Raw genomic sequence first — 27,726 nt, 5'->3', positions numbered from 1 at the left:
ATAAAAATTTAGGTGTACATTTTATATTTTAAATTGTACAATTTACAAGAGACAGAAGCATCCTTAACAACATTGTTACTCACTAAATAAAAAAAAAAAAAAAAGAGAATAAAACACAGAGGTAAAATGGGCATATGTTTACACTGGATCACTGTATAGGTAAGAGGGTTTTATAAGACAGGCCTTATAAAAGATTTTTAAAATAATATATATCAATATCACTGACATTAATAGATTCTTTCAATTAATATTGTGATGCAGATATACTCATATGACCACATATGTGCTGAATAATTTCTGTGGCATGGAATATGTCTCTGTGAAATATATACCAGACACTAGTAATTCATATAGGAACGATATGCTTTCTTGATGTTTTATCATAAGCTTTTAGCTCTGTTCTTGTAACAAAGATTATAAATTTTCATATGAAATATTGTTTTATCCACACTGTTAAATGATGATACAGAGGATAGAATGTGTGAGAAAAACTGACATTAAATATTAAATAATAAGACTAAATGAACTCCTATGTTTTCCAGATCATGTGTGCATATATATATTAGGCTTAGCACACATGATCTGGAAAACATAGGATTTAATATAGGAGGATAATATATATGTTAGGCTTAGGATAATAGCTTTTTCTTCAAAGAGCAAGTCCTAATCTTCTTAATCCAAATGCCCATGCTTAAATTTAAGCACATGTGCAAGTCTAACAAAGACATAGTAAGTAAGTATGTGACCGATAGACTGTCTCTTCAAGAACACACTATTTTACTTTTGAACAAGAAAGTGTCAGAGTTTCAGTGACACAAATGGAACTAAAGCTGTGTGCTTAAAAATGGAAGTGTGCATATTAGCTCCACATGGCTAAAGAAATAGACACAAACATATTCCGATAGTGGTTCATCTTGACTTTGTACTCCATGCCATCTCCTGCAGAATCCTACATCTTTTCCTGCAAGAACCAGGGAATCATAGAATGGTTTGGGTTGAATGGACTTTAAAGATCATACCATAAAGACCATAAAGAGTCACAAGGGATAAGGACCTAAAGGGATGACAGGCACAAGAAAGCTACTTAATATTCAAGCTCAAGAGTAATGCATCTGAACAAAAAAGAAGTCAATCAAAAATGTCAGGAGGCCTGAGTGGACCAGTAAGGAACTGCTGGCCAAACTTAAATACAGAAAGGAAGCCTGAAGAGGTTGAAAACAAGGATAAGCAATCTAGGAGGAATACGGAAGCACTGTCTGAGCATCCAGGGATGGAGTTAGGAAAGCTAAAGTCCATGTAAAATTAGATATGGCCAGGAATGTCAAGGGTGACAAGAAAGACTTCTACAAGTACATCAGTAACAAAAGTAAGTCTTGGGAGAATGTAGGCCCTCTACTAAATGAAACAGGGGGCCTGGTCATAATGAAGGGGCCAAAGTACCGAATGCCTTCTTTGCCTTAGTTTTAACCAGCAAAACCAGCCTTGTGGAATTCCAGGTCCCAACAACTAGGATGAAAGACTAGTTGAAAGACTAGGGGAAGGAACAACCTTTGAAGGAACAACCCCAGGCACAAGTACATGTTGGGGGTCACCCAGCTGGAAAGCAGATCAGCAAAAAAGAATCTAGCAGTCCTGGTGGGAAAGTATAGACATAGTCTACAGACCAATGTAGACTATATGTAGACAGTCTACAGACTATGTCTATAAGGTTGGTGCCTGAAGGGAGGGTGCAAAGACGGAAAAGACAGGCTCTTTTCAGTGGTGCCCAGTGACAGAACAAGAGGAAATGGGCGCAAACTGGAACACAAGAGGTTCCATCTAAACATCGAGAAACACTACTTTATTGTGTGTGTGAGTGAGCACTGGAACAGGTTGTCCAGAGAAGTTGTGGAGTCTCCCTCCTTGGAGATCTTCAGAAGTGGTCTGTACATGGTTCTGGAGGACTTGCTCTAGGTGTCCCTGCCTGAGCGGGTTGGTTGGACCAGATGATTTCCAGAGGTCCCTTCCAACCTCAACCATTCTCTGATTCTGTGATACCATCAGATGTGCAACCTTGTGAGTGTGGTCCCTCAAATGATGTAGAAAAACACGTATTCTGAAGAACACTGCAAGTGACAATCCTCTTTTTTTTTTTTTTTCTTTTTTTTCAAGAAGGTGGTAAGTACATTCAGATGTCCCTGTGAAAAAATGGATGGTCCAGCAGGTTGAACCCAAGCAGCCTACCGAGCCATGAAAACAGACTGTATGACAGACACATTAGATCATCTGGATATGAAAATATTTTCAATGTTTGAATATTTTTGACATCTCTCTGTCCTGTTTCACTGGTATACTAATTTAGTGTGTCAAAAGAAGCAGGCAGAGAAGCCAGCCACAGCCTACTTAAAGGAGGCAAGCTGTTTTGCTTCCTTTGGTAGCAAAAAAACCATGTAGTAAGAATTCATCACTGGGAGCTTCTTTTTGGTAAAAAGAAAGGATTGCACAGGTCAAAATGGAGCCAGGTGACTCTCATATGATGCACTATATAAAGCAACACCAATGCTGATGGGGACAGAATGATTCAGATTTTGCTTACTTTGATACATCTACTCATTTCTCAGATCCACAAGTTCAGTCAGTAGGCTCACAATGATCATTTGGCTGAAGAGTCTCTCTAGGGAAAGCTTTTGAAGGGGACTATTTCACTGTCTATCTCTGATCCAAAATGTACATTAAATCGACAAACTAAGAACTTTCACATCGCATCTACAAGACAGATGATTTGGTGGAAATAGTTAATCAAGCTTCTGTACTATGTTTAACTCGTGTTAAACATGGGTGCAAAATATTCAGCTAGTGAGAAATAAAGAAGCAAGCTTGATATAAACCAGGGCATGAGGTCACATAACACTATGCCTTTAAGTTTAACATCATCACAAATCACACAGCAGTTCAGTCACTCCAAATAATAAAAGACAGAAATATGCTGTAATGCTGACCTCTGCAATTCTATATTTTCATGGTCCAACATTAAGCTGAGAGAATGCTGGGACACTGACACAAGGGAAATCTTTGACACAGAGGGTTTATCTTGGCCAGAGGATACTGAAGTTGTAGCACTCTACACTAATAGCTCTCAGCTCCCACAGCCTTGCTGGCCTGCACTTCAGGTCACTCCATCTTAGGTGTGACTAGAAAAAACAATCAGGACACAACACCTTCATAGATGATGACTCTTTGGGGCCATGTATAGTACATGTTCTTTAAACTGTCATTACAAGCTACCTGTGTTCTAACAGCAGTGGAGCCCTCACTCAGGGTCAGACTTAAGTGAAAAGACCCTTGCTCTGTTTTTTCAAGGGTTGTGCTCCTTCCTCATATTTTGTCTGCAAATGCTGGAGTCTCTCACAAGCAGACAAATATGGGCAAAAACATTCAAAAGCAGTTTAAGAATCCTTTGTATCACACAAGGAGATGTTTATTTCCTAGTATTTTTGACTGTACAGAGAAAGGCCTGTTATTCATTTTCATGGGAAAGAACAGTGAAAAGCAAAACAATGTGATAAATATTGGTTACCAAGCAGAGCATACTGTGTTAACTCCTCTTTTACATTCCTAGGTTTCAACAGAAAAAGAAATAATATTTCTGCATTCATAAGGAGTAGAAAACTTATTATCTGAGTAACATAAAACCTACCATTAGTAGGTTGCTCAAGAATAAATATGCTCAAGAATAAATCCAGCTGTAAAACTCCTATCACACTAATAATTTATGATTATTGTTGTTATTATTGTTATTATTAATAATAATATTAATAAAGTCCAACTTACTCCAGAGAAACAGAAAAAAAAAAAAAATAGAGCCAGAAAGGGAGGGGGGAAAAAAAGTAACACATCATGAAATTTAGTTTGAATCATTTGGCAAAGCAATACATTTAAGCTGAACTAGAGGAATTAAATAATGAGGATGTACTTATTAAAATACAAGCAGGGCTTAAAATCATTTTGAACTAGTGGCCTTATAATATGAATATTAAGGCAGCTGCTTCCTGGGATGTTTTCCATTTGATCCAAGTGAACAAATACAGGGGAACTGAATTAGGGAAAGATAAAGTCTGTAAATGTTATTAAGCCTGCAATCCTAACGGTGGTTGGCCTGAAGACTTACAGGAGGATGAAATGGTTTTGGTTTTGTGCTTGTAAAAGAAAGCTGTACTCATCAACAATACACTTTCTCATCAACTGAGACCAGGGATTGCACACCATCAGAAACTCATTACACAGCTATCGATTTCTCATCCCATACTGTTGTTTGAATTCAATCCAGAGACATTATCTCCTTCAGCAGCTGCCTGCATTACCAGCTAGGTCTAGATATGCAGAACAGCACAGACATCAAACTGCCCATTCCCACATCAACCAGCAAGTCTTCATGCATGGAGGATAAATAAAGGTGGACAGAGATAACTGAGAGCTTCTCCCAATGTATACTTTAGCTCAAACCAGAGGATTGGCCATGAACAACTTCTCCTAGATACACAAGACTCATAAAGCGTGGAAAAAGTGAAGTGAAAATAGCAAGCAATCACTTCTTCAATAAACTCAGTGGATTTCCAAACATTTCTGTCAGCAGGTGGTGAAGCAATAATGCAAAATATGGAGAAAGGTCTCACTATATTTCCAAAGTAAGATTTGACTCTTAGTCACTGTCTGCTGAAAGGACAGGAAAACCTATTACTGCTTCTAGTAATCTTTTCACCATTGGGAACAGAAAGGAAGCAATCAGAAACCTGTTAAACTAATGCAAGGTCCACAAGGCATAGAGCACATCTTTCTTGCCTTGGCAAGCGTGGTCTGCTTACTTCTAGAAGACATCTCCAGAAATTTTACCTACAAAATGTGCAGGCAAAAAAAATAAAATTATATATATATATGTATATAGAAAATCAATATAATGTCACTATAACTATCAGGAAAAGTTACCTGCTTTGTCTGTTCTTAATGTAAGAGATCTGACTGAGATCTACCTAATTACAGCCTAGATGGCTTTGACTCTTGGGCACAGTCCTGGACATTTTGCTCTAGGTGTCCCTGCTTGAGCAGGGGGCTATAACCAGACAACCTCCAGAGGTCCCTTCCAACCTTAACCATGCTGTGATTTTGTGGTAAGTCTCTACTAAGAGCAGTTCAGTACTCTGAAGAGGATGCTAGACCACAACATATGGATTTTGAGCTCTGTGTAAAGAATTCTATACCATTACTTCCCAAAATAATGCATCTTTTTTTTTTTTTTTTTTAATTGAAAACTTATCAATGAAATGAGGTATCCAGAGTGGATAACCATTAAATATAAAAGCTTTTCACTGAGCTTTTAAAATGGGTAAGCCAAACATGCAAGTTCTCCTCTGAGAGGTCAGCTCTGCTACTTGCTTTCTTAAATGTTTTTAGCATTAACCACTAACTCCATAAAAAGTAGGGACACACCGTGATAATTTCAAGCAGAAGGAACTATTCAGTCATTTCCTGAGTTATAAGGGATGAACATTTCCACTCACTTCAATTTTAATATAATCACCATTCTTCAGCAAGAAAAAAAATCTATCAAAAAAAGTATAGGCTAAAATTATATCCACTTATCAACAACAGGATAAAAATGGTATTTAATTCGAGACTGAAATGAACTAGAAATTCAACAATCTTACTCTGAAAAAAAAAAAAAGACTGTTACATTGCAAAAAGATTGTATTTCACTGTTCTTTTAAAACTCAGATTTACAGAATGCTCCTGACTCTGGAAGTAAATTTACAATTCATGATTCTAGACAAATGCAGATGAACAGAACTGTGTTGTTAGATGATGTATACTGAAGTTTTAAACCATGATTAACTATTGCACATTTAATTATGAACACAGCAGTATGAAGTGGTGTCAAATGTTATGAAAAGTATAATTTATTTCTACTGACAAATATTAATTGACCATTATTAATTACTTTTAAAACTATTACCAATGCGGAAAAATAGCCATCCCAGTATGTCAGCAGAATCTGTAGTGAGGGGACAGTCTTCTAGCCATTAAATAAAAAAACACAGGTGGTGGTAGTAAGTAAAAAGCACAAAACAAGAAAAACAGTTTATGAAAGAGGATGTTGATGACTACATTTCATAGAACCCTAGAATGTTTTGGGATGGAAAGATGATTCAGATCCAACCCCCCTGCCATGGGTGAGGCAATTCCCACCAGACCAGGTTGCCCAAAGCCCCATCCAACCTGGTCTTGAACACTTCCACGGAGGAGGGCATCCACAACTTCTCTGGGCAACCTGTTCCAGTGCCTCACCACCCTCCAAGTAAAGAATTTCTTCCTTATAGCTAATGTAAATATACCCTCTTTTAGTTTAAAGCAATTACTCCTTGTCTTTTCACTACACTCCCTGATATAGTCCTTCCCTAGTCTTTTTGTTATACAGAACCAGAGTGCTAACCAAGGATCCTCACAGAAAGTGAAGAGTTCTTTGAGTAGGCCAGCTTCTTGTCTTCGCTTTTTTTTTTGCAGTGCAGAACAGTGGAAGACAGTGGTCAAAACATATTTTCTATTACGCTTATATCAAAAGAAAAATGATATGGCCATATTAGTTTATTTCACTTGCAATATATTCTAAATATTGTACGCAGCCTCCTGTTGAATTGTAATATCTTGCATAGGTACATTTCCTAGCAAAAAGAACTGTAAGGTAAATCAGCCAGAGTAAGCTGACAATTCAAGAACTATACTAACCATGTGTTTCACCGGTTTAACAGAAGATAAAATGCTATGCTATCACAGATTCACAGAATCACAGAATTTCTAGGTTGGAAGAGACCTCAAGATCATCGAGTCCAACCTCTGACCTAACGCTAGCAGTCCCCACTAAACCATATCGCTAAGCTCTACATCTAAACGTCTTTTGAAGACTTCCAGGGATGGTGACTCCACCACTTCCCTGGGCAGCCCGTTCCAATGCCTCACAACCCTTTCAGTGAAGAAGTTCTTCCTAACATCTAACCTAAAACTCCCCTGGCTCAACTTAAGCCCATTCCCCCTCGTCCTGTCACCAGGCACGTGGGAGAACAGACCAACCCCCACCTCGCTACAGCCTCCCTTGAGGTACCTACAGAGAGTGATAAGGTCGCCCCTGAGCCTCCTCTTCTCCAGGCTGAACAAGCCCAGCTCCCTCAGCAGCTCCTCGTAGGACTTGTTCTCCAGGCCCCTCACCAGCTTCGTCGCCCTTCTCTGCACCCGCTCAAGCACCTCGATGTCCTTCTTGTAGCGAGGGGCCCAAAACTGAACACAGTACTCGAGGTGCGGCCTCACCAGAGCTGAGTACAGGGGGACGATCACCTCCCTAGCCCTGCTGGTCACACTGTTCCTGATACAAGCCAGGATGCCGTTGGCCTTCTTGGCCACCTGAGCACACTGCTGGCTCATATTCAGCCGACTATCCACCATCACTCCCAGGTCCTTCTCTGCCTGGCAGCTCTCCAACCATTCCTCTCCCAGCCTATAGCTCTGCTTGGGGTTATTGCGCCCCAGGTGCAGGACCCGGCACTTGGCCTTGTTAAACTTCATGCAGTTGACCTCAGCCCATCGGTGCAGCCTATCCAGATCCTCCTGCAGAGCTTTCCTACCCTCAAGCAGATCGACACATGCGCATAGCTTGGTGTCATCTGCAAACTTACTGAGGGTGCACTCAATGCCCTCGTCCAGATCATCGATGAAGATATTAAAGAGGACCGGCCCCAGCACCGAGCCCTGGGGGACGCCACTATGACTGAGTTTATCTCGGTACTGACCATTATCTTGAAGGACTCCTGCGGAGGCTGCTACTCCTGTTTGTTTTCCTTTTGTAGATTTGTTAGAAAAGTGTCCTCTAGACACAGAATCCTCTGGATTGTGGCATTTCTTGTCCTTCCCTTTTGGAGGCTGAGGTGAGTAACTGTTTTCTCCAGCATCACTGGATCCAACGGTAGATTTAGACTGCCGATCATTTCCCTGGAAAAGTGTTCATAATTATCACTGATGAATTCAATTATTATTATTATTATTTATATCTTAACTTTATTCAAACTTTTTAACATCTATAGGTTGGTATCAGGTGTTACAGAATCACATTAATTTAAAATCAGTACAGTTAAAAGATATCTAATGCAATCTGAAAAAACGTAACTGTGTTATCAACTTGCTATATGATCTGACTGATTAAATGCTCCCCAACAATTCTCAGAAGAAAACACGCATTTACTAAAAGGAAATATTGTTTCGTCTGATGAAAGAAATGGCTAGGCAAATCTACACATGCATACATATAATATACAGCTGTATCTCATCTATGCATATGTATAGAAAGTCAATAGATATACAATATATAACTTGTGAATAATTCTTTGCCCGTGTAAATGAAATACGGGTATTAATATGTTAAGCATCAAAAACGGCTGGAAGAGGATGACAGTCTTTGTGTAGCAGGATCATGCTTAGAAATGGGTCTGTCAGCATGTCACCTCTGAATTACCTCCAAGGAAATCAGCCCATTCCTCTGCTTGTTCTGTTGTGTATCTAGAAACAGGAACAGAAACCTGGTCCTGATTTTCTTCAGCTTTGATGTATGTATGATCCTGAGTTTATCAATAATTCTAATAGCTAGAGATTTTATTAATTTATAAATTTTCCTGAGTCTAAATCTGTTCACAAGAAATATAAAAAACTTAATTGTACATAGTAGCCCTATAGGGTGCTGTTTATATCATACTAGGCTGGGTTAAGAGTTTACCAACTGAATACCCTCATTATTGCCTCTCATTAGCGGCTGTCAGCCTCCTAATTCTGCCAGTCCAATGGCATGTGTAGTGTCTTACTAATCCAGTTGTGTCAAAATGTTCAATATAACAATGAAGCACTAGAGTAGAGGACAGAAAATCTTACTAGCATCTGGAACCATTCACCTTATCTCAGACTTAGCTAAATCATGGAAGACAGGTATACTCTGCTTTATTTTTTTGCTTAGTGTAGCTGCATGAACAGTTTATGCCATTTTAGAAACTGCACACCAGAAAGGCCTTTCATTGTGCAAGGGTCATGGACAATTCTTTTCACCTCACATTTAAACTCACATTTAAAATGAAACCATATTCTTTATTGAGGTTTTATTTTCTGCATTACAGCAATATGGAACAGAGACTTGTACACTTTATTTTGTTTAGAGGCTTTAGGGTGGGTGTGGGTTTTTTTTTAGTTTGTTAATAGTGGTTGGATATGACCAACTGCCATAGTAAAAATGTAAAAATAGTAAAAATCAGACTGAGAGTCTGATGCTGTGCTGTCTTGTACTGGTACAGTAAACTACACTTGTATGCAACTGGTGCAAACAGATACTTCTATTCTGATCTGGCACTTCCTGAAATCTACAGTGGACTCATTTTGGACACATATAAGTAGCTGTACGGGACACAAAACAGTGCATACTCAAGCTCTGTGTAGTAATTGTTAGCTAGTGATAAAACAATGATCAGCCAGGAAACAGTTTTAGGGACTTAATCAGAATCAGCATACAGAAACACCATTTTCTTTAGTAAATTTTGTAAAAGGTCCTGTGTTTTGCTTTTTGGTGTATAATTTGAAAAACAAAACAAAACAAAAAAAGAATCAGTACATAAATATAGTTGAAAAGTTGAAAAGGATTATAGGAAAGACCTCAAGGCAACAGTAATCTTTGCTATGGAAGGTTTTCTAAAAAATTAGAATCTAAAAAATCTATTTTCTTAGATTTATTTTGTATAGCTGACACTGCAAATATCTACAGATACATCAAGCATTAATAAGCATTACACCCGGTGGCTGAGGATTTTTTCCCTTCATATTTAATTAAAACCCAAAGAACAAGGACTTTCCATCTGCTGGAATTAAGCAAAATCAGAAACAAACTTTATTATGGCATTTGATACTTACACTGCCTTTAGATTTTCGAGATCCCACAATTGGAGGTAGTACAGATGCTTTGGAACTGTAGGAATAAGTCATATCTTATTATTCTGTATACTGTCACTATCATAGACAATATCCTTCTATAACCTACTCAGATAACACCAAGCCAGCTGTGCCAACAGAGTTGTTTTGTCCATTGCACAGCTTTACTAAGAATCTGTAATTTCTGTTCACTACACAACATTTAAATGCATAATAATGAACTTATTCAAACAAGTGCATTACATTTCCCCAAAATGCACAATTTATGTACTGAAAATCCACAGAGCAGTATTCAGTGAATTACTGTGTAAGATACTTAAAACTAATCTCATGAAAAGTTCCAGCAATTTCAATAAAATTCTTTTAATCAACACATCTTCAGCAACATTTCCCCCTATCTTTAAATTCATTTATTGTAAACTTTGTTTCTCAAAATACTTTGTTATTCATATTGTCTATAGTTGCTTGCTAAGGTAAATAAATAAATAATAAATAAATAAATTGCACCCCAGTTTATGTGCAGACTGTTGCACAAATCCCCTAAATTATTGCAATCTGTGTGATGAATTTCCATTCATCTTTTTCCATTTATTTCATTGAAATGGCTCCCTATTTAGCTTTGTATTTTCCAAAGATACTAAAAGCCCACCTTTTTCCTTACCCTGTTTAAAACCCTGTTTAGGGCTCCATTGTGCAGTAACGCTGTCAAATTAAAAAAAGACACAAACCTAAAGCATTCTTAAAGGAGTACATATTCCTTAAAACCTAACCAAATAAGAGTAGATGTCAACAGGTGTAGTTACACATAATCTCATTCAGATCATAATTCATAATCTCATTTGTGTACCAGTGGGGAAAAAAAAAAAAAAAAAGCCAAAATAAACCTTTATCTGGCAAAAATTGTGTGAAACGTGATCAATGGCATGTTTACAATGTTTACGATGTGAAATAATACTTTGAATTTATATTTTTCATTTATTAGAGATTTATATCTCAACTTTCTTAAAAGTGCTCAGTAAAAATTTGCATCCATATAAACCCATCCATCCATTCCTTACAAACATTTCTGACATTGTGATTTTGACTTTAGTGGTGGTACTTTGTAAATAAATTGATACATACGCACACAAGCATAAAAATCATATCACACACATATGGAACTTACCCCTGTGGCCTTCTTATTGTAGATTTGCTAAACAGCAGATCACCATATGGCAACCTCTTAAGCCTTTCTCTACCCACTGCAACATAAAACTGCCCATTCTCCAAATCTGACCCATCCTGTACAAGTTTTCCATCTAAAGTGTAAAGTCTGAAAAACACAGAGAGGTTTAAAATAATAAACCTTATCATTCCATCATGTTTACTAAAAGTACTGAAAGCTATGCTGATCTAATCATGTATATTTTCAGATTTGAAAACCAATAAAGTACAGTGGATACAATGATAAATTGCTATATAAAAAATGACAAGAAAAGACATAGCAAAATGACCTAAATCACAGTTAAACTAATCATAGTTAGAACTAATAAAATACAAAGCACTATGACAGATAAAATATTCTCACAATTTCTACTTAAGTATGGAGAATAAATGACTTTGTAGTTAGGTCTTTAACACCAGATAGATTTTCACCATAATCATTTCTGTTCACACACTTTACTGAGAAGGAAGAAACATTAAGGACTTAGGGGTGAGGGGAGTATGCATGACAACACATTATTTCCAAGCTATGCCAATCACTTCATTGGGATCACTGTCAAATTTGTAATTTTATTTATGGATAATCAATGCAATAAGGAAAGGAGGAAACATTCTATAATGAATTAATCTCTTTCCTATGAAGCACATTCCAAAATTTGACAATTTAAGTTTAAATTAAAAAGCCAACATTATCACTTTTGCATTAAAATACTGAGTCCCTCAGCACAAGAAGGATGTGGACCTATTAGATCCAGTCTAGAAGAGGATCACAAGGATGACCAAGAGCTGGAGCACCTCTCCTATGAAGACAAGCTGACGGACTTGGAGAAGAGACGCCAAGAGAAGAGAAGACTACAGGGAGACCTCATAGCAGCCTTCCAGTGCCTAAAGTGGGACCAGAGGAAAGCTGGAGAGGGAATCTTTGTCAGGTAGGGATAGGGTAAGGAGTAATGGTTTTAAACTGAAACAGAGTAGGTTTGGATTAGATATAAGGAAGAAATTATTCACTTTGAGGGTGGTGAGGCAATAGAACAATATGCCCAGAAAAGTTGTGGATGCCCCAGGGTTCAAGGCCAGGCTGGATAGGGCTTTGAGCAACCTGGTATCCCTGGTGTCCCTGCACATAGCAGGGAGGTTGGACTTAGATGATCTTTAAGGTCCCTTCCAACCCAAACCATTCTATGATTCTATGATTCTAAGTCTTTTAAATGCAGGAATGTTGAATGGCCATCTTAAATTGTTTTCTCTAAGCCTACTACAGGAGCTACTTTATATGTTATTCATAAATTTTAATAGTGCAAGGACAAATAATAAGATTAGGAGATATAATAAGATACATGCATGTACATAAAGAACCTTTTATGAATAATAAAAATAGCCTGCCTTGAGAACATCCGTGACTTATAAAATCCAAAAAACATCAGTTGAACAGAGAAAAAGCTGCCTTTTAAGTTCATACACATAGTGGCATGATCTTGAATAAATACAGAAAAAAAAATGCAATGTGTAGAACCACTTAGAGAACCACAGAATAGCTGAGTTTGGACAGGACTGTTGGAGACTGTGTAGTCCAAGTGTCCTGTAAAGAAGCAAGAGCAATTACAGCAGGTTGCTTAGGGCTATGTCCAGTCGTTTTGAAAAACTACAAGGATGGAGACTCCAGAAACTTTCTGGGCAACCTATTCCAGTATTTGATGACACAGTATTTTTTTTTCTCTCTTTCATTTAGGTTGAATTTTCTGTATTTTAGTTTGCTCTCATTGTCTCTTGTTCTGTCACTGGACACCACTAAAAGCCTGTCTCTGACTTCTTCACTCATCTCCAACAAATATTTAGATGTATTGGTAAGATCCTCCCTAGGCCTTCTCCAGGCTAACCAATGCCAGCTCTCTCCGCCCTTTTTCACATAACATGCACCTTCAAGGCCTTCATCTTCATGGCCCTTTGCTACACTTGCTCCAGTATCTCCATGCCTTTCTTATGCTCTCCACAAGAAAGCACTTTGATTTTCTAGGTGCATCCTGCACCTAGAAAAGTACTGCACCTAGAAGTACTTTGGTTTTCTAAGAGCAAAGAGCAAATGCCTCAAAGAAAAAAAAAAAAAAAAAAAAAAGTATACTAACTCTGAAGCATTCTGTATGTACTACTTATATTTTGCATTTACTTAACTAATGCAAACATTTCACAGACATCCCAACAATTTGAAGAAAAATTTATGCTTCATTACCATTCAGATCACATCAGTTACACACAAACAATGATAATTTTAAAAAGAAATCTAGACATAAGCAGAAGCTCATTTCTGAATTATTCTGACTGTATTTTGCTAGATTACATTTCGCTTTGTGGAACTTGCATGAAAAAAGGCAAATTGGTGTACTGTAGTACTGTTTTATATATTTGTATGGTGTTGCATATACACAGCAGTACTTACAGTACTTACACAGCATGTAATGTACTTACAAACATGACTGTGGGTTTTTGTACCTGATCTTTCACTTTGATTATGTTTTAATATTAAAGTACAAAAGTTGTTTGCTTAATGTAACTCCCTTTTTTTTTATTTTTTTATGGACAAATATCTAGCAGTCTCTAGTTGTATATTTCATCCTAAAAATAATAGCCATAATAACTGAATGAAACATAATCAGTCACTGAATATGACAAGGGAATTAAAAATGTATTTTTTCAAAGAAAAAAAGGAACTTCAGATAAATATATAAGTAACTATTGACTTAACAAGTATCACACAATTCTTGCGACTCTTGCTTCTGAAGCTTTTTACCCACCCACCTGGTTTGAACCATTCAAACACATCCTAATATTTCCCTGGTTAGTATTATGCAGAAGATGTCCTTGGTGTCATGTCTTCTGGTCACTGGGGGATGATCAAAGGTTTATCCTGTGGACTGTCAGTAGACTTCCATTTTCCCTCCCGAGTCCAAGCCAAAAAAGTGGCAGCCAAAACAAAGCAAGCATACAGACTAACGAAGCAGACAACAAAGATACAGCTTGTGGAACTAGTATCCCCAAATACCTGCCTGTCCACACACCAGATACCTGCCAACCAGGTTACTGTACCCCATCCCCAAGCAAAATTTTGCAAAGAGAAAGGCTACTTTCTCATTGTCTTCTCTCTCATATTACTTATGTCCCTATTCTGATGGGGATGATCTTTTTTTTTCCTTTTTTTTTTTTTTTTTTCCTTTTCTTGTAAAGCCATATGTGAAACTACGTAGGACTTGGCAGCTTTGTATGTCATTTAATTACTCAGAAAAGAAACATTGCCATATACCTAATGCAGGTTCTCGTAATTCCACTTACCCTTCTTTAATGAGAAATTATATCTTCCCAGAATCAGTGGTCCAACAAGACCTCCCCTAACACTGACATAGTTTCAGTAAACCCCAGAAATTAATGTATAACTTATTAAAGAACAACAATCACTTTACTAACGTATTTAATATGCATTCCTAGCATTTTAAGGAAAGAAAATGAAAACTGCATTAAAAGAAAACCAGAAAAAGGAGAATGTTAAATAATTCAAAAATGAATGTACATTATCTTATTTTTAAATAATTAAAACAATACAGAAGGGAACTTCTTAAAATCAATTCTTAAAATGTATATAATTATATATGCTTTCATATACATTATTCAGGTTTACCAAGGACTGATACCAAGTAAAGAGAATAAAATGCAAAAGGTTGTTAAATCCCTAAACAACCTAGAAGCAGGAAAAAAATGATGTTGTGAACAGCTGTTACTCTGTTCACCTCAGAATTATGATAGCTGAGAATCAGATCCAGAAAACTGCAAAACGTGTTTAGGTTTAGTTTAAGGGAAGTAAAAGTGCTAAGTAGCCTGATAACACAAGCAAGGAAATGCCTGACTGAGAAGAAAAAACAGATGAGAGCTAACACTCAGCAGACAGCATTAACTTCACCTTTTATGGTCTGCATCAGCTCTGGGAAAGTAATCAGAAGAACTGAAAGAGATTATGAAGATTTTATCTTCACTGATTTGAGAAATAGATTGCAAGACTAGCCTCAGACATTGTGTAAGCTATAAAGAATGATTCCAACAAAAGGCCCTCTCCTGTCTGAAGAATGGATTTCTGTAATATGCTCTGCATGGGGCAACGCTGGAATGTCAGTAATTTGCCAGTACACACCTTGGCAGTCTGCTTACTCTGCAAAGTTTGTCATGGAGACTGCATATCATTTTGCTCTAAAACTTGCAATAACTATCAGATCTTATTTTAGAGAGCTTATTTTCAGGCCTTAAGGTGATTTAAAGTTACGTATCCAAGATGTCATTTGCTACTCCTGGGATACCACAACAATTCAGACCAACAGAAAATATTGGAACTGGAAAACCCTCAACTACAGCTTTGGCCCTGGTTCTTACTAGGAGGCTGAACTGACTGAGCACAGGTCTTCAAAAACAAAAGGATCTAAAACATTTTTCTTGAAATTGTTTGCCCCAATGACCTTAAAGAACTATCAAAATTAAAGGAAAACATGTCAGAGTAAAATAAATGACCTCCATAAAGTCAGTCAAAATGGACTGCATCCATTATTGGATATTCCAAACATTTTACTGACTTTACAGAGGTCATTGATTTTATAATGATTTGCAACTTTATTATTAATGTTGAATACATTGCATTATTGCATATCTGTTAATAAAATATTTAATCAAGAAATAACAGTTGAAACAAATTGAGGGGCTTTTTTCATTTTAAATAGCAGTTGCAATGAAACATGAAAGTGACTTGAAGTAAATGTATTTCCATTTTCATAGAATCATAGAATGGTTTGAGTTGGGAGTGAGCTCTTAAGAGAATTTTCTTATAAATTTCCCATAAAGCTGGAAGGATCCATTATATCTGCTTAGGGAGTTTTAAGAACATATCTAAACATATCAACTGTATCTCATAAATGTTCAGTTTCTTGATACCTGTGAACAGCTCCACTTCTGAGGGTAACTTTTGCTGTAACCATTTCGAGAATATGGTCCCAGTGATTCAGTGTTTTCCTGGGAATAAGGAGTCGCACTACAGGGCTAATTAGATCTCCATTAGCAATCAGGCTGAAATAAAGCAAAGTAAAATAGTTTGGAAGAGTATTTAAAGCAAAACCCATCTGAAATTAAGAAAGAAAAATAAAACAAAACAAACCAAAAAAAGACAGATATTTTACTAATATAAAATTCTGCTTACAAAATAGTGTAGGGCTCCTGGAGTGGCTTTCGAAACCGTGCTGATGCAGTAATTCTACTATGAGTAACTGGCTTGACCTGTAAGGACAAAGAGAATTAGAAATTACTCTGTCTTCACGTTGAGATAGAGCTGACCACCAGCAAGAAGGGCAGGGTATCTGGAGAAAGAAGCTCCTGTTTTTAAAACATGTATTTTATTCCATTCCAGCTTCACCTTTTACAAAGCATATATAATTACTATTGCAGGTTCACATAATTGCTGAATAACAACCACCGCATGGCACAATATACAGTGTCCTGTGAGATGACAGAATAATACGGGCATCTTTTGTGACTTGTCCATCAATGTTCCTAAGCACACGAGGAAATACCTCCAAACATTGTTCTTATTTTCTTAGTCTTCACTGCTTGTAACCATAGCTCAGACAATTAAACTTCTATCTTTTTAACAATAACTGCTATCTCTGGGTCTTTCTTCTATTATGTAGTTAGGTATTTTTTTTTACTCATGTATAGGTCTTTATCTCATCAGTGATTTACAAAGGTTGCTGAATACTATCCTCATTTTAGAGAATTGACTCAAATGAGGTGAATTGCAGAATAAAATACAAACATTCCAGCATTATGCCCTGTACCCTTTTGTTGATACTGTGTTGAGATCAGGAAGGTTGCTCAACATAAATCCCATTATATTGAATAGAAGGTTATGCAATACTGCCTAGCTACAATTCCCTTTGGAATTAATAAACATACGTTCAAATTTAAAAAGAAGAAAATGGAAAAATAAAAACAAACTCCAAAATCATTAGGAAATTTTCCTAATTCTTCATAATTAGAATATCAAAGTAAAGTGTCAATCCCCCCCCCCAAAAAAACATTCAAAAGTCTCAAATACATTAAGAAGTTGGCAGCATTTCTTTAGAAAGCTATAAAAACTTAAAGGATTAAATAGCTGGCATGATCAGATAGAGACATTCTTTAAAATATATGTATAAAATTTATTTAAATTGGCAACATTCCCAATCATTGTGTAATACAGTCTAATGATGTGATGTGTTGCAGCTTTATCACACTTTGTGCTAACTTAACCAATACTTCCCATTAAATTTAGGGAAAATGGTCTGGGCTCCAGTGCTTTAAATATTTGCATGTGTTTTCATAAAACTTAAGTTAGGGCTACAGGTCTGCTTTCCACATATTTCTCTTGCATAGACTGTAAAAAGAGAAAGAAAAAGAAGAACAAACAAACACAAAAACAATAAAAGAGGTGCTCAGTCTAGTAGATATTCCAAAGTGGCTAAAAATGATCTTTAAAATAATCAAATTCACTTGAATTCACTTTAGCATCTTGCCTTTCCTAGAGTCTCTTGTAAGCAATGTAGCCCTCCCAACCTGCCATTTTCAGAGTCTTGGAGGGCTTGAAAGCCTGCACTGGTTGTGGACAGAGGAAGGTAGAATTAGCCTTCACACAGCAAAGCAACTAAATGGAAGCAATCAGCAGCGTTAGGGTCATGGTGATCTGAAGACCAGTAAAAGGGACGTTTTAGTCAGATTCTTCTTCAAGAGGAGAAACAGAAAGAAAGATATAGCTGCATTGTTACAGCAGTGCTTCTGGACCAGTCCAGGAAATGAGCCCCTGGCATGGCTGTCGACCTCCTTTTCCTCATCAAGCATATTTACACCTTAAGATCTGTTTAATAGATACATGTTTGTCTTGCCCTTATACAATGAGGGCATTTGCATTAGTCTGTACGAGGTCATTTGCATTAGTCTGTACATAAACAATGCCTTACTGCCTGAAGTAATTTCGGTTCCCAGACTTGACATTAATTCCAATGTGCTCTGAACCGGATGGAAGATTCACACCTATGACTACAGGCTTGGAAGTGAGTAAGAAAGTTGTCTGATATTTTTGCAACCTTAATGATTCTATTCCATATTTCTCATAATTATGGGAGGCAAAGCTATTTTTGAAGATTGCCAAATAATGGAAGAACTCAGCCATTCTTGAAGAAACATTTAAAGCACATTTTCAGGGCATAAGTTGTCATTTAGGTCACTAAAATTTTAGATGAAAAATTACTAGGTCACAGGAAGAATAAGAAACCACACTTTAAACTGTAACATCTGAAAACATTTCTATTGCTGCTTGAGACATTAATGGTTATTTGCACACTGTAAGCAATCTAATAGAAAGCTTCAGAATTTGAAAAAATATGGTAACTTTCTAAAAAGTATGTTATTGAAGGCTGAGGTAATACTGATTTACATCTGGTCCTAATATTTATGCTCCAAACACAGGATGCATTCAAAATGGGAATGACTTAACTCAGGCTGTCCCTACACCTCCCTTATATCTGCTAGGTTGCCAGGCTTATCCCTTATAAAGTATCTGATACATAACTAGATTACAAGGCTAAAAGACTGACTGATCCTATGCTTGTAGAAACTCCAAACCTAACTAACAATCAGGTCACTACAGATGTCCTTGACCAGCATTACCCATAGGTATTAGAGAGTAAAAGGAAAATACTTAAAGTTCTGGAACACTTTTTCCTCATTAAATCCAAAATGCTACATTTGAAGACCTCAGAGAAGTAATGAGAGGAGATGGACTGTTAGCCCTTTCAAAAATCTGCTCACGCAGTACTCTCATTAGTAAACCTCAAAGCACTTGATACTGATTTCTCTAATGACAAAGAAACAAACACTGGAATAATGACACAGAAACCCATGGGAAGAACTAGGGCTATGTCTCCCAAAGCCCACTCAAATCTTCAACACCACACTGTCTCCCAGGCACAAACACTGTCCCTCTAAACTGGCTTCTCACTTCCAGCAAGAGAAGTATTTCCCATCTGTGATACAATGCACATATTGAAATTCTTCCTCTGCTTGCCAGCATCTAATAATTCTTCAGCCTTCCACAGCAAGATCAATGTAAGATACCCAGAAACAACAGCACAAGAAATCCATACTGAGTACACTTAATAATTCTTTAAGGACAGTAGGGATACTTTTTAAAGGTCCTTGTCACATCTTGCTTTCCTGGTCCTTCTTTAGGTATCTGCTTTACTTTCTCAGAATAACCCACCTCTCATGCACAACACTGTAAATGAATTTTGAACTCCTGCTTTACGTTATGTTTGTCATAGCAATATTTAAGAACTAAGTAATATTTAAGAACTAGTAATATTTAAGAACTAACACTTTGATCCCAGTGACTGAGGCACTACATAAAGCCTTAACTGTTTCAAAACTACAGTGCTACTTTACCTCTGATTACTATTTAGGTAACAAGCTACAACCTGATGACATGGCATTGCTCAACTTTTTTAAGAAAGCCCTAATGGTTTAAGCAGTATTCCTTTAGCCATCAGGGAGCAGACAGCAGGGATGGTGTACTAGATAATCTCAGCTACACTCTCTTTTTCCATGAAAGGCTGGATCAAGAAGCAACAGGCACAAAATGAAACACTGGGAGAAAACACTTTATTGTGAGGGTGACAGAGCACTGGAATGGGTTGCCCAGAGAGGTTTTATTCAAAACCCTCCCGGATGCCATCCTGCACAATGTGCTCTAGGTGATCCTGCTCGGCAGTGGGGATGGACTAGATGGTCTTCAGAGGTCCCTTCCAACCTCAGCCATTCTGTGATCTGATGGGCTGTTGAGGTCCATTCCAACATGGGCTGATCTGTGATTCTAACCTACTGTGATTAGTTTGGGGTTTGCTGTTCATGCACAACTTCACCATCAGAAATGCTTTACAGCACTTTTCCTAAAAGCTGATTCTTTATTCATTCCTGATTCTCACTTCTGCAGCTGATACCCATGCCCAAGCTTGCACACATTCAAAACTGACCATAAAGTCAAGTGCTTTGATCCAGTCTGCAACACTCAGGTTTCAATGATCTTTACTGGAACTAGTTAGAAAGCATTCACTAAATATAAAGAAGCCCTTCAGGATAGTCCCAGGTGTGTCCAATTATTTACTTGTTCCTGTGAGCTGATGAAACCATTAATTTTGATGTAGGTTCCTCAGAAGGCCATCATGTTATTGCACACAGCCCAATCACCGGGCCCCTGAGAAAACAAGCAACCTGACAGATGTTAAGGGCTCATTTATTATTTGAAGGATTGTATTTCTGCCAACAATAGATACTGTGGCATCAGCTAGCAAGTCTGTCTTTTAGGTTACTTTCTCAAAGAGTCATTAATATTTCTGACAGCCTTCTGTGGCCGAAAAGACAGCCCTGGTCCTAAACAAGAAAGCTGCAGGGAACTGTAAGATGGGACCCGCTTGGGCAGAAACTTAACGCTTTTCTTTTCTACCTAAACATAGCCTAAACCAGAACAAAATACAAACTTGAGTTATTTTTCTAAGGATGTTTAAGTCTAATTTCCTTTCTGTATCAAAAAGCAAAAAGCATATGTCAATGCAACATTTGCTAATTCACTAATGTATGACCACAAAAATCAGTGTATGCAAATGCTAAGATGACTCTGACAACATTAATGTGCTTAAAACACCCCAATAATGTGCTTGGCGCAGTGCATAGATGACACCTTTGTTTCTGGGAGTTTGGAACAAAGTATCCCAAAGTAAATTAAGCAGGTACTGGATCATATTGGTACAGAACTCTCTGAAGAGTCTTTTGTCACACCCAGCATGAACAGTAAAGGCAAGAATACTGCATCTTTCCATGGGGTCCACACCTGCTCTGAGAGGACAAAAAAAAAAAAAAATCATAGGAGAAAAACAAAACAAAACAAACAAACAAACAAACAAAAGAACGTAAACCCTGCTAAAGCACACAGGCATGCACAACATTTTCATTTTTTAAACTAGCAAGCATTTCCACAATGCTCAAGATATCATTCTTGCAGATGGTCAATGTATGTTCTGTTTACAGCATAGCTTATCAAGCTCTCCAAGTACAACAATGCAAAAAAACAACACAAGCTACTCTACCCACGTTTATTAAAAATCGGTTTGGCTAGATCTATACTGCACTGTAAAAAACAAACAAACAAAAACAACCTATACAATATTCTTTTAATTAAGCTGTCCTATTATTTTTCTTTTTTTTTTTTTCTTCCTATACAGTCTTCACTTTACCATCTCTTATTGTTTAGAACAACTTGTGTGACCAATATTAAACTACTTAAGGGTATGAAAAAGAACTTATTTTCTACATCAAGACAAATAATTTAAATATACAGAGGTAGACATTAATAAAATACCAAGTACTCAGCTACTATAAAACAATATAATTCCTTTGAAGTATACAGAGTTATGCAAAACCACCCCAGTGGAAGACCTGATCCAGGGTTTAATTAAAGAATACATTAGACTGCTCATATTTCTCTTGTAGGAGGTACCACAATATTGCAGTGTCTGGAATAGCCTGACCCTCTGGCACTACAGAGTTACATATTAACAAGGAAGTGGTCTTGGGTGAAAGTGTGTGCTTACATTAACAGAACAGCATCACTAGACCCCTAAGTCCTTTATTTTCTTTTAATTTTACCAGCCACATTCACAACTGATGTAAATCAGCACATTCACATTTACGTCAGCTTTTGTAGATTTACATTAATCAATGATTTACATTAATCAATGGTTTGGTCCCATTATGATTTTATCTTAAAATTTTGTGCATTTTCAGTTTGATTCAAAAGACCCATCCAAGGGCAGCTTCCATATCCTACTGACAATTTGTTGCCAGCATTTCATTATTTGTGATGAGATACTCATCTGAGGTACTAAATGACAACATACAGCAGTAACAAAAAGCATTTAGAACAGGAAGAAGAAAGCATCATACTAGTTGAAACTTAGAGGAAACTTTAAGCAACCTTTAAGCAAGCCAGAGACAGCTAAACAAATTGCTTTATAAAAACATTCTATACAACATTTTCCCTTATAAAATATGCTAAATATTCACAAAATTTAACTAACACATGCAACACACTTAGCAAACATATACCACACACCACATAATCTACTTTAGGTACTTACATCTTCCACTGTTGACTGTTGGCAAAAATTAAAAAAAATAAATAAATAAATACTCAGCAGCCAAACTGTTACTTCAGGTATACTATCATATATGAAAAACAGGTTTTCTATGAAAATCATTTTGAATTATCATGCCTATATTTACCATGTAAACATTTATATAGTGTGTATATATATGTATACATACACACAGATCAACTTAATGCACTTTTCATACAAAAATTTCTATTATGTTTATGTTCAGCTGTGAAAGACTGAAGATCAGCTAAAAATTTACTCTTTTTTCAAACCTTATGGATGGGTTCAGCCGTCAACTGAAGATCAAGAATGCTTTGCTGTGCAGTGCTTCTAACTCAAATGTTTTACAGAGAAGACAAGGTTAGAAGTGTAGCACTGTAGGAAGATCATCATTGAGAATGGCTATTCAGGTAAGGACTCTGAGCAACCCATGCTTTGGTTTGAAATACACAGATTAAAAATAAGAGTTTTCACTTCTTCATAAATACAATAACTGGTAAAAATGTTAAATATTTATTTTGTCTCGCGTAAAGCTGTTTGCTTATCCCTATGTGTAAAGTTTTTGCTTCTGTGAATGCTACCCTGTACTTTTCACACATTCTACTCAAACCTAGACCAGAAGGTAGGACAGACCTAGCAAACTATTCAACATTTCAGCTGGGTTCTCAGGACTTGCAAAAGGTGTGTGACACTTCGGAGAATCAATCCTAAACCAGAAAATGATGTAGTTCACTGAATAGTATTTTAATTGTCCTCTGATATTACCATGCTACACATTTAATTTCTAAAAACAAGGTGATTTTAATGCACTTGAGAATAGTTTAAAGTAGAAATGTGACATTCTTAGCTTGGCTTTTCCCTCCAGCGTACATCAAAAACTTAGAGACAAGCTAAATACAGAATTCTGGTGGCAACTCTACAGGCTGCCATGAAGAAATGGGCTAGTTATCTTTAGACAGGAAAATAGACAGGAAATTTTCTTAGACAGGAAATAGGAAATAAATTTCCTTTTCTTACCAGAAGAGAGCCCTATCAGAGGGGTCAAACTGAGCAACTGCAAGATTTACAGGTTTACATGTATTTATAAAGCCATTTTGGACGGCAGCAAAACAACAGCCAAAAAACCTAACCTCACTGATCTAGGTACTGTGTGCCGGTTTGATATAAATCTGTCTAAAGAGCTTGCCTTTCTTACTACTGTATTAATATAGCCTTGGGTGCTACTACCGTCTCACTCATGACTCACGTCACTTCATAACTAACCTAAGTTTTAAATATTTCAACACAATGTTACATACCAAATTTATCAGCTCATGCAATGACCCATGGCTTTACCAGCTTGTTACAATGGACTGTTTGTTAATCAATGTGCACAGGAAAATTGAGAGCAAATATTTGCATTCCCTTAGGGTAGAACTGGGGTCAAAAGAACCAAAACCCCATTTATACACACCATCACCATCCTGTGATGTGAAAGAAAGGAATGTTCAAGGTTCAGTGATCAAAAGCTAATTAGAAAGATAAAAGTTACTTTTTCTAAAGCTATTACAACATAGGAAATATCTTACCTACTTCACAGAAACATGACTTCTTATAAACAGGCATTTTTATACACTTTAACTAAAGATGAGGAGTCAGATTCACAGAGGAGTTTTGTCAGTACAAAACCATTTTGGTTATCTTACACAGTAATAAACCTGGGTAATCTACTTTTCTCTTGCCACTTTGCATTGCTAGATGGTACACTGGATAGTACAAAACAGCCTTGAGCAAGAGACTACTAGCCTTTCTTCTTGAATGAATACAAAGCACCACTCAAACTGCTGTTACCTGCCAGGATTTCCAAGTTTGCATAAATAGGTCACAACATCACAGCTGTACACAGACTTCTCAGCCCACACAAAGAACAGGTGAACTGGAAATGAACTATGCCAGAAGGCACTTACATCGAGACTTCCAGATTACAAGGCTCCAACAGAACTCCCAAAGTGTTTAAAGCCACTCTCTTCCAAAAGAAATAGCTGGGATCCCTGTGTTTACCTCCAAGGTAAAGCACCCTCCTTTTCAGCCATGGTAGGTGAGCTGGAGGTTATATGCCCTGTGCATCTGGGGGACAAGTTTTGGCCCAATTAGCTAAACCCTGGAAAGAAAAGTTTCATTCAGGATCTGTCATAGTTTTGGGGCATTGCACGATGGGCCATATCTTCAGTTGTCCTAGATGAGTCAACTGCATTTCCTTCTCTACCCAAGCACTAAGCCTGTGTAGTGTTCCAAAATATATCACATTTGAGTTCCTTTTGGATTCCAATGACAGCGCATTCTTCGTCTTAGTTGTATGATACTATACCCTACACTGTTACAACACAGACAATGATGGGATCAATAATGCATATTTTATCCAAGCAAAATAGATCCTGACATTTATTTCTGTCACTGACATAGTATTGTCAATTGTCACCATTTTTACCTCTCATTATTTGAGTATTTTCCCTGAATTCCTTACACACTGAAGCTAAGTCTTTCACCTTCCTGGTTAATTAAAAGGGCCTGAACCTGTAAACAGTGACAGCTGAAGAATAAAAAGCAACTCCAAAAAGATCAAATTTTTCAAAGGTAGAAGTTGTTAATGTTTCCAGTAAGAAAACTTAACGTGCAGCAAAAAGTTTTTAATGAAACCAACATTCCTTATTAAAAGCTTCAGTGCTTGTATCTCTTCCCTTCCCTCCACCTTCATCACAGTAACCCTACAGAATGAGGCAGCTGTGCCAACTGAGGAAGTGACGAACTTTCAAGTTCCATATTAAATGCAATACACACCATTAAATCTCCAGTGCCATGGACCAAGGCCTCTGCAAATCTTTCTGTTGCTCCAAAATCCACTAAAGCCAATCTGTAAGCAATCTGGTAATTAAAATACTCAGAATTTTACAATTCAGGTATACAGAACTATACAAACAGTAATTTTATGAATCTGCAGGCCCAGTTAGAAAAAAAGGACACAGCTCTGTTTTAACTGGATGTCTGGTCATTTCTTCTCTGATTCCTCCTGGTATTAGATTATGAACACTCGGGAAGAGTATCTGTTTTGTATGACTTGTTTTGCTAATTATGTTACCAGGATACTAAATAGCAAACAATGCAATATAAAGTTTAACTATTAAAGATGCTGCTCAGGAGATTAAAGTTGTATATCATAATTATTTAATCTTTGCATTTTGATAGTCTTATTCCCCATACTCCTAATTATAGAAGTCCTAATTATATACAGCATCAGAAAAATGAGAAGTATGTCACTCAGTCTCCTACGAGCAGCAGAAGAAATCAAGCTGTTTAGATGTGAACTTCCGAGAGGGTTTTTATACTGGCATAGAATTATAAAGTGGACCTTTATGCACAGTTTCTTTCCAGACGTGAATATTCTGTATACAGTAATTTAAAGTACCACAATAAAGTATCACAATATTTATTTGTTTCTTTCTGTTAGGAAAAAAAATTCATTTCCATGAGTATGGCATCAAACGGTTGTAGCTTTCACACACTGGGATCATTTCTAAGGTATTTATTAGACAGCATTCTACTCATCCATCATTGGTGAGGCCACATGTGGATTACTGTGTCCAGCTCTTGGCCCCCCAGTACAAGAGAGACACATGGACGTACCAGAAAGAGTCCAATGGAGAGTCACTACAATGCTCAAGGGACCAGAGTACCTCTCCTTTAAGGAGAGGCTGAGAGAGCTGGGACTGGAGTTCAGCCTGGAGAAGAGAAGGCTCTTATCAGGGGGATCTTATCAATGTCTATAAATACCTGAGGGGAGGGGATGAGGAAGATGGAACCAGGCTTTTTTCTGTGGTGCCTACTGACAGAGCTACAGGCAGTGGGCACAAACTGCAGAACAGGAAGTTCCATCAAACATTGGGAAGCATTTTGCAGTACGGATGACTGAGCACTGGAATAGATTCCTCAGAGAGGCTGTGGAGTCTCCCTCCCTGGAGATCTTCAAAAGGCATTTGGACGTGTTCCTGGGCAACCTGCTCTAGGTGTCCCTGCTTGAGCAGGGGGTTGGATCAGATGGCCTCCAGAGGTCCTTTCTAACCTTAACCATTCTGTGATTTCCAGGCACTCTACCCTCAGAAAATTATATCCTGTACAGAGAAAATACGGATGAAGCATTTCTCATTGACAGGTAAAAATTAAAATGAATCAAGAGACCACTCACTGAAAAACAGCCACTTTTTCCCATGATTAGAAGTCTCAGATATGATAAATATTAGGTTTGAAATAAACAATAATTGCAAGTACTGAGATTTTTCATGAGAGCGTACTTAGAAAAATATACAAGTGTGTTAGAGACAAGGTATATCCAGCATTAATATATCAAAATCATTTGTGAGTCAAGACATTATAAACTTTAAAAATTCAATTTTTACAGATTCATGCAATTATATAATTGCCCACAGATGACTGGAGACTCCACTGTAGCAAGAAAAATGAACTTAATGGATACAGAAGAAATAATTGACCAAAATGATACTACAACAACATTTTAAAATGTGGAAGAACAGAGGGAAACAGAAATGACAACTCTTCAAAATATTTTTATAGCAACATCTCAGATGTATTTTAAGGAAAATTCTAATGACAAGTTCTGATCTGTCAAGTCTCAAACATGGTATTTTCCATTTCACCCTGCCCTGTCAAGGTGCCTGACTCTTCAGCTGACTCTGGACAGTGCTAGGGAGTCCTTCCTGATCCAGGATCCTACCAAGGACGGAGCATCTAAATGACCTAGAGTGTGATCTGCTGATAAACTATGCCTACCCCATAAGATCCCATAGCTGATGTGCTACAGCTTGAGACTGTCAGCAGAAGGCACATTCTGCCAGTCACAATCTTGTTCTGCAGCCACATTTCATCAAAGGACCAGACACACTCTGTGAAGTCCCCTAGCAGGCAACATGCACTCCACTGCATGTTCTAGTACATGACTGTGTTATCCAGCATGTGATCAGCATGAGGGACTGACAGGCACTGCATCAGAAAAGGAAATGAAAAAGTTTCAAAATATTAAAGCACTTATTCACATCCTGGTAATTATCAAGCTGTTTCACTACAGAGGGATGTTCTGGGGTTGCACACAGATGCTAATACTCAGGCCATAAATGCATGAAAGTTTTGAGGAATCTTTACTAATCTTCTGAAAAATCGTTAGTGAGAATACTGATTGTTGTATTCTACAAATACTTCTCCAAATATGACCACATCTAAACCAGCCTAT

At 37.2% G+C, this 27,726-nt stretch overlaps 1 protein-coding gene across 1 annotated transcript in view; it reads right to left on the bottom strand.

The window, feature by feature from the left end:
* Positions 1-27,726, bottom strand: part of DCDC2 (doublecortin domain containing 2) — a 62,623-nt gene that overhangs the window by 24,497 nt on the left and 10,400 nt on the right. Inside the window, 5 exon segments of the mRNA XM_082754411.1 lie at positions 7,812-8,010; positions 9,964-10,018; positions 11,147-11,293; positions 16,147-16,278; positions 16,409-16,485. Coding sequence (XP_082610537.1) covers positions 7,812-8,010; positions 9,964-10,018; positions 11,147-11,293; positions 16,147-16,278; positions 16,409-16,485 — 610 coding nt within the window.

Source organism: Aythya marila, assembly GCF_965140915.1.
Source record: "Aythya marila genome assembly, chromosome: 2".
NCBI lineage: Eukaryota > Metazoa > Chordata > Aves > Anseriformes > Anatidae > Aythya > Aythya marila.
This window is presented reverse-complemented; position numbering and strand designations above follow the sequence as displayed.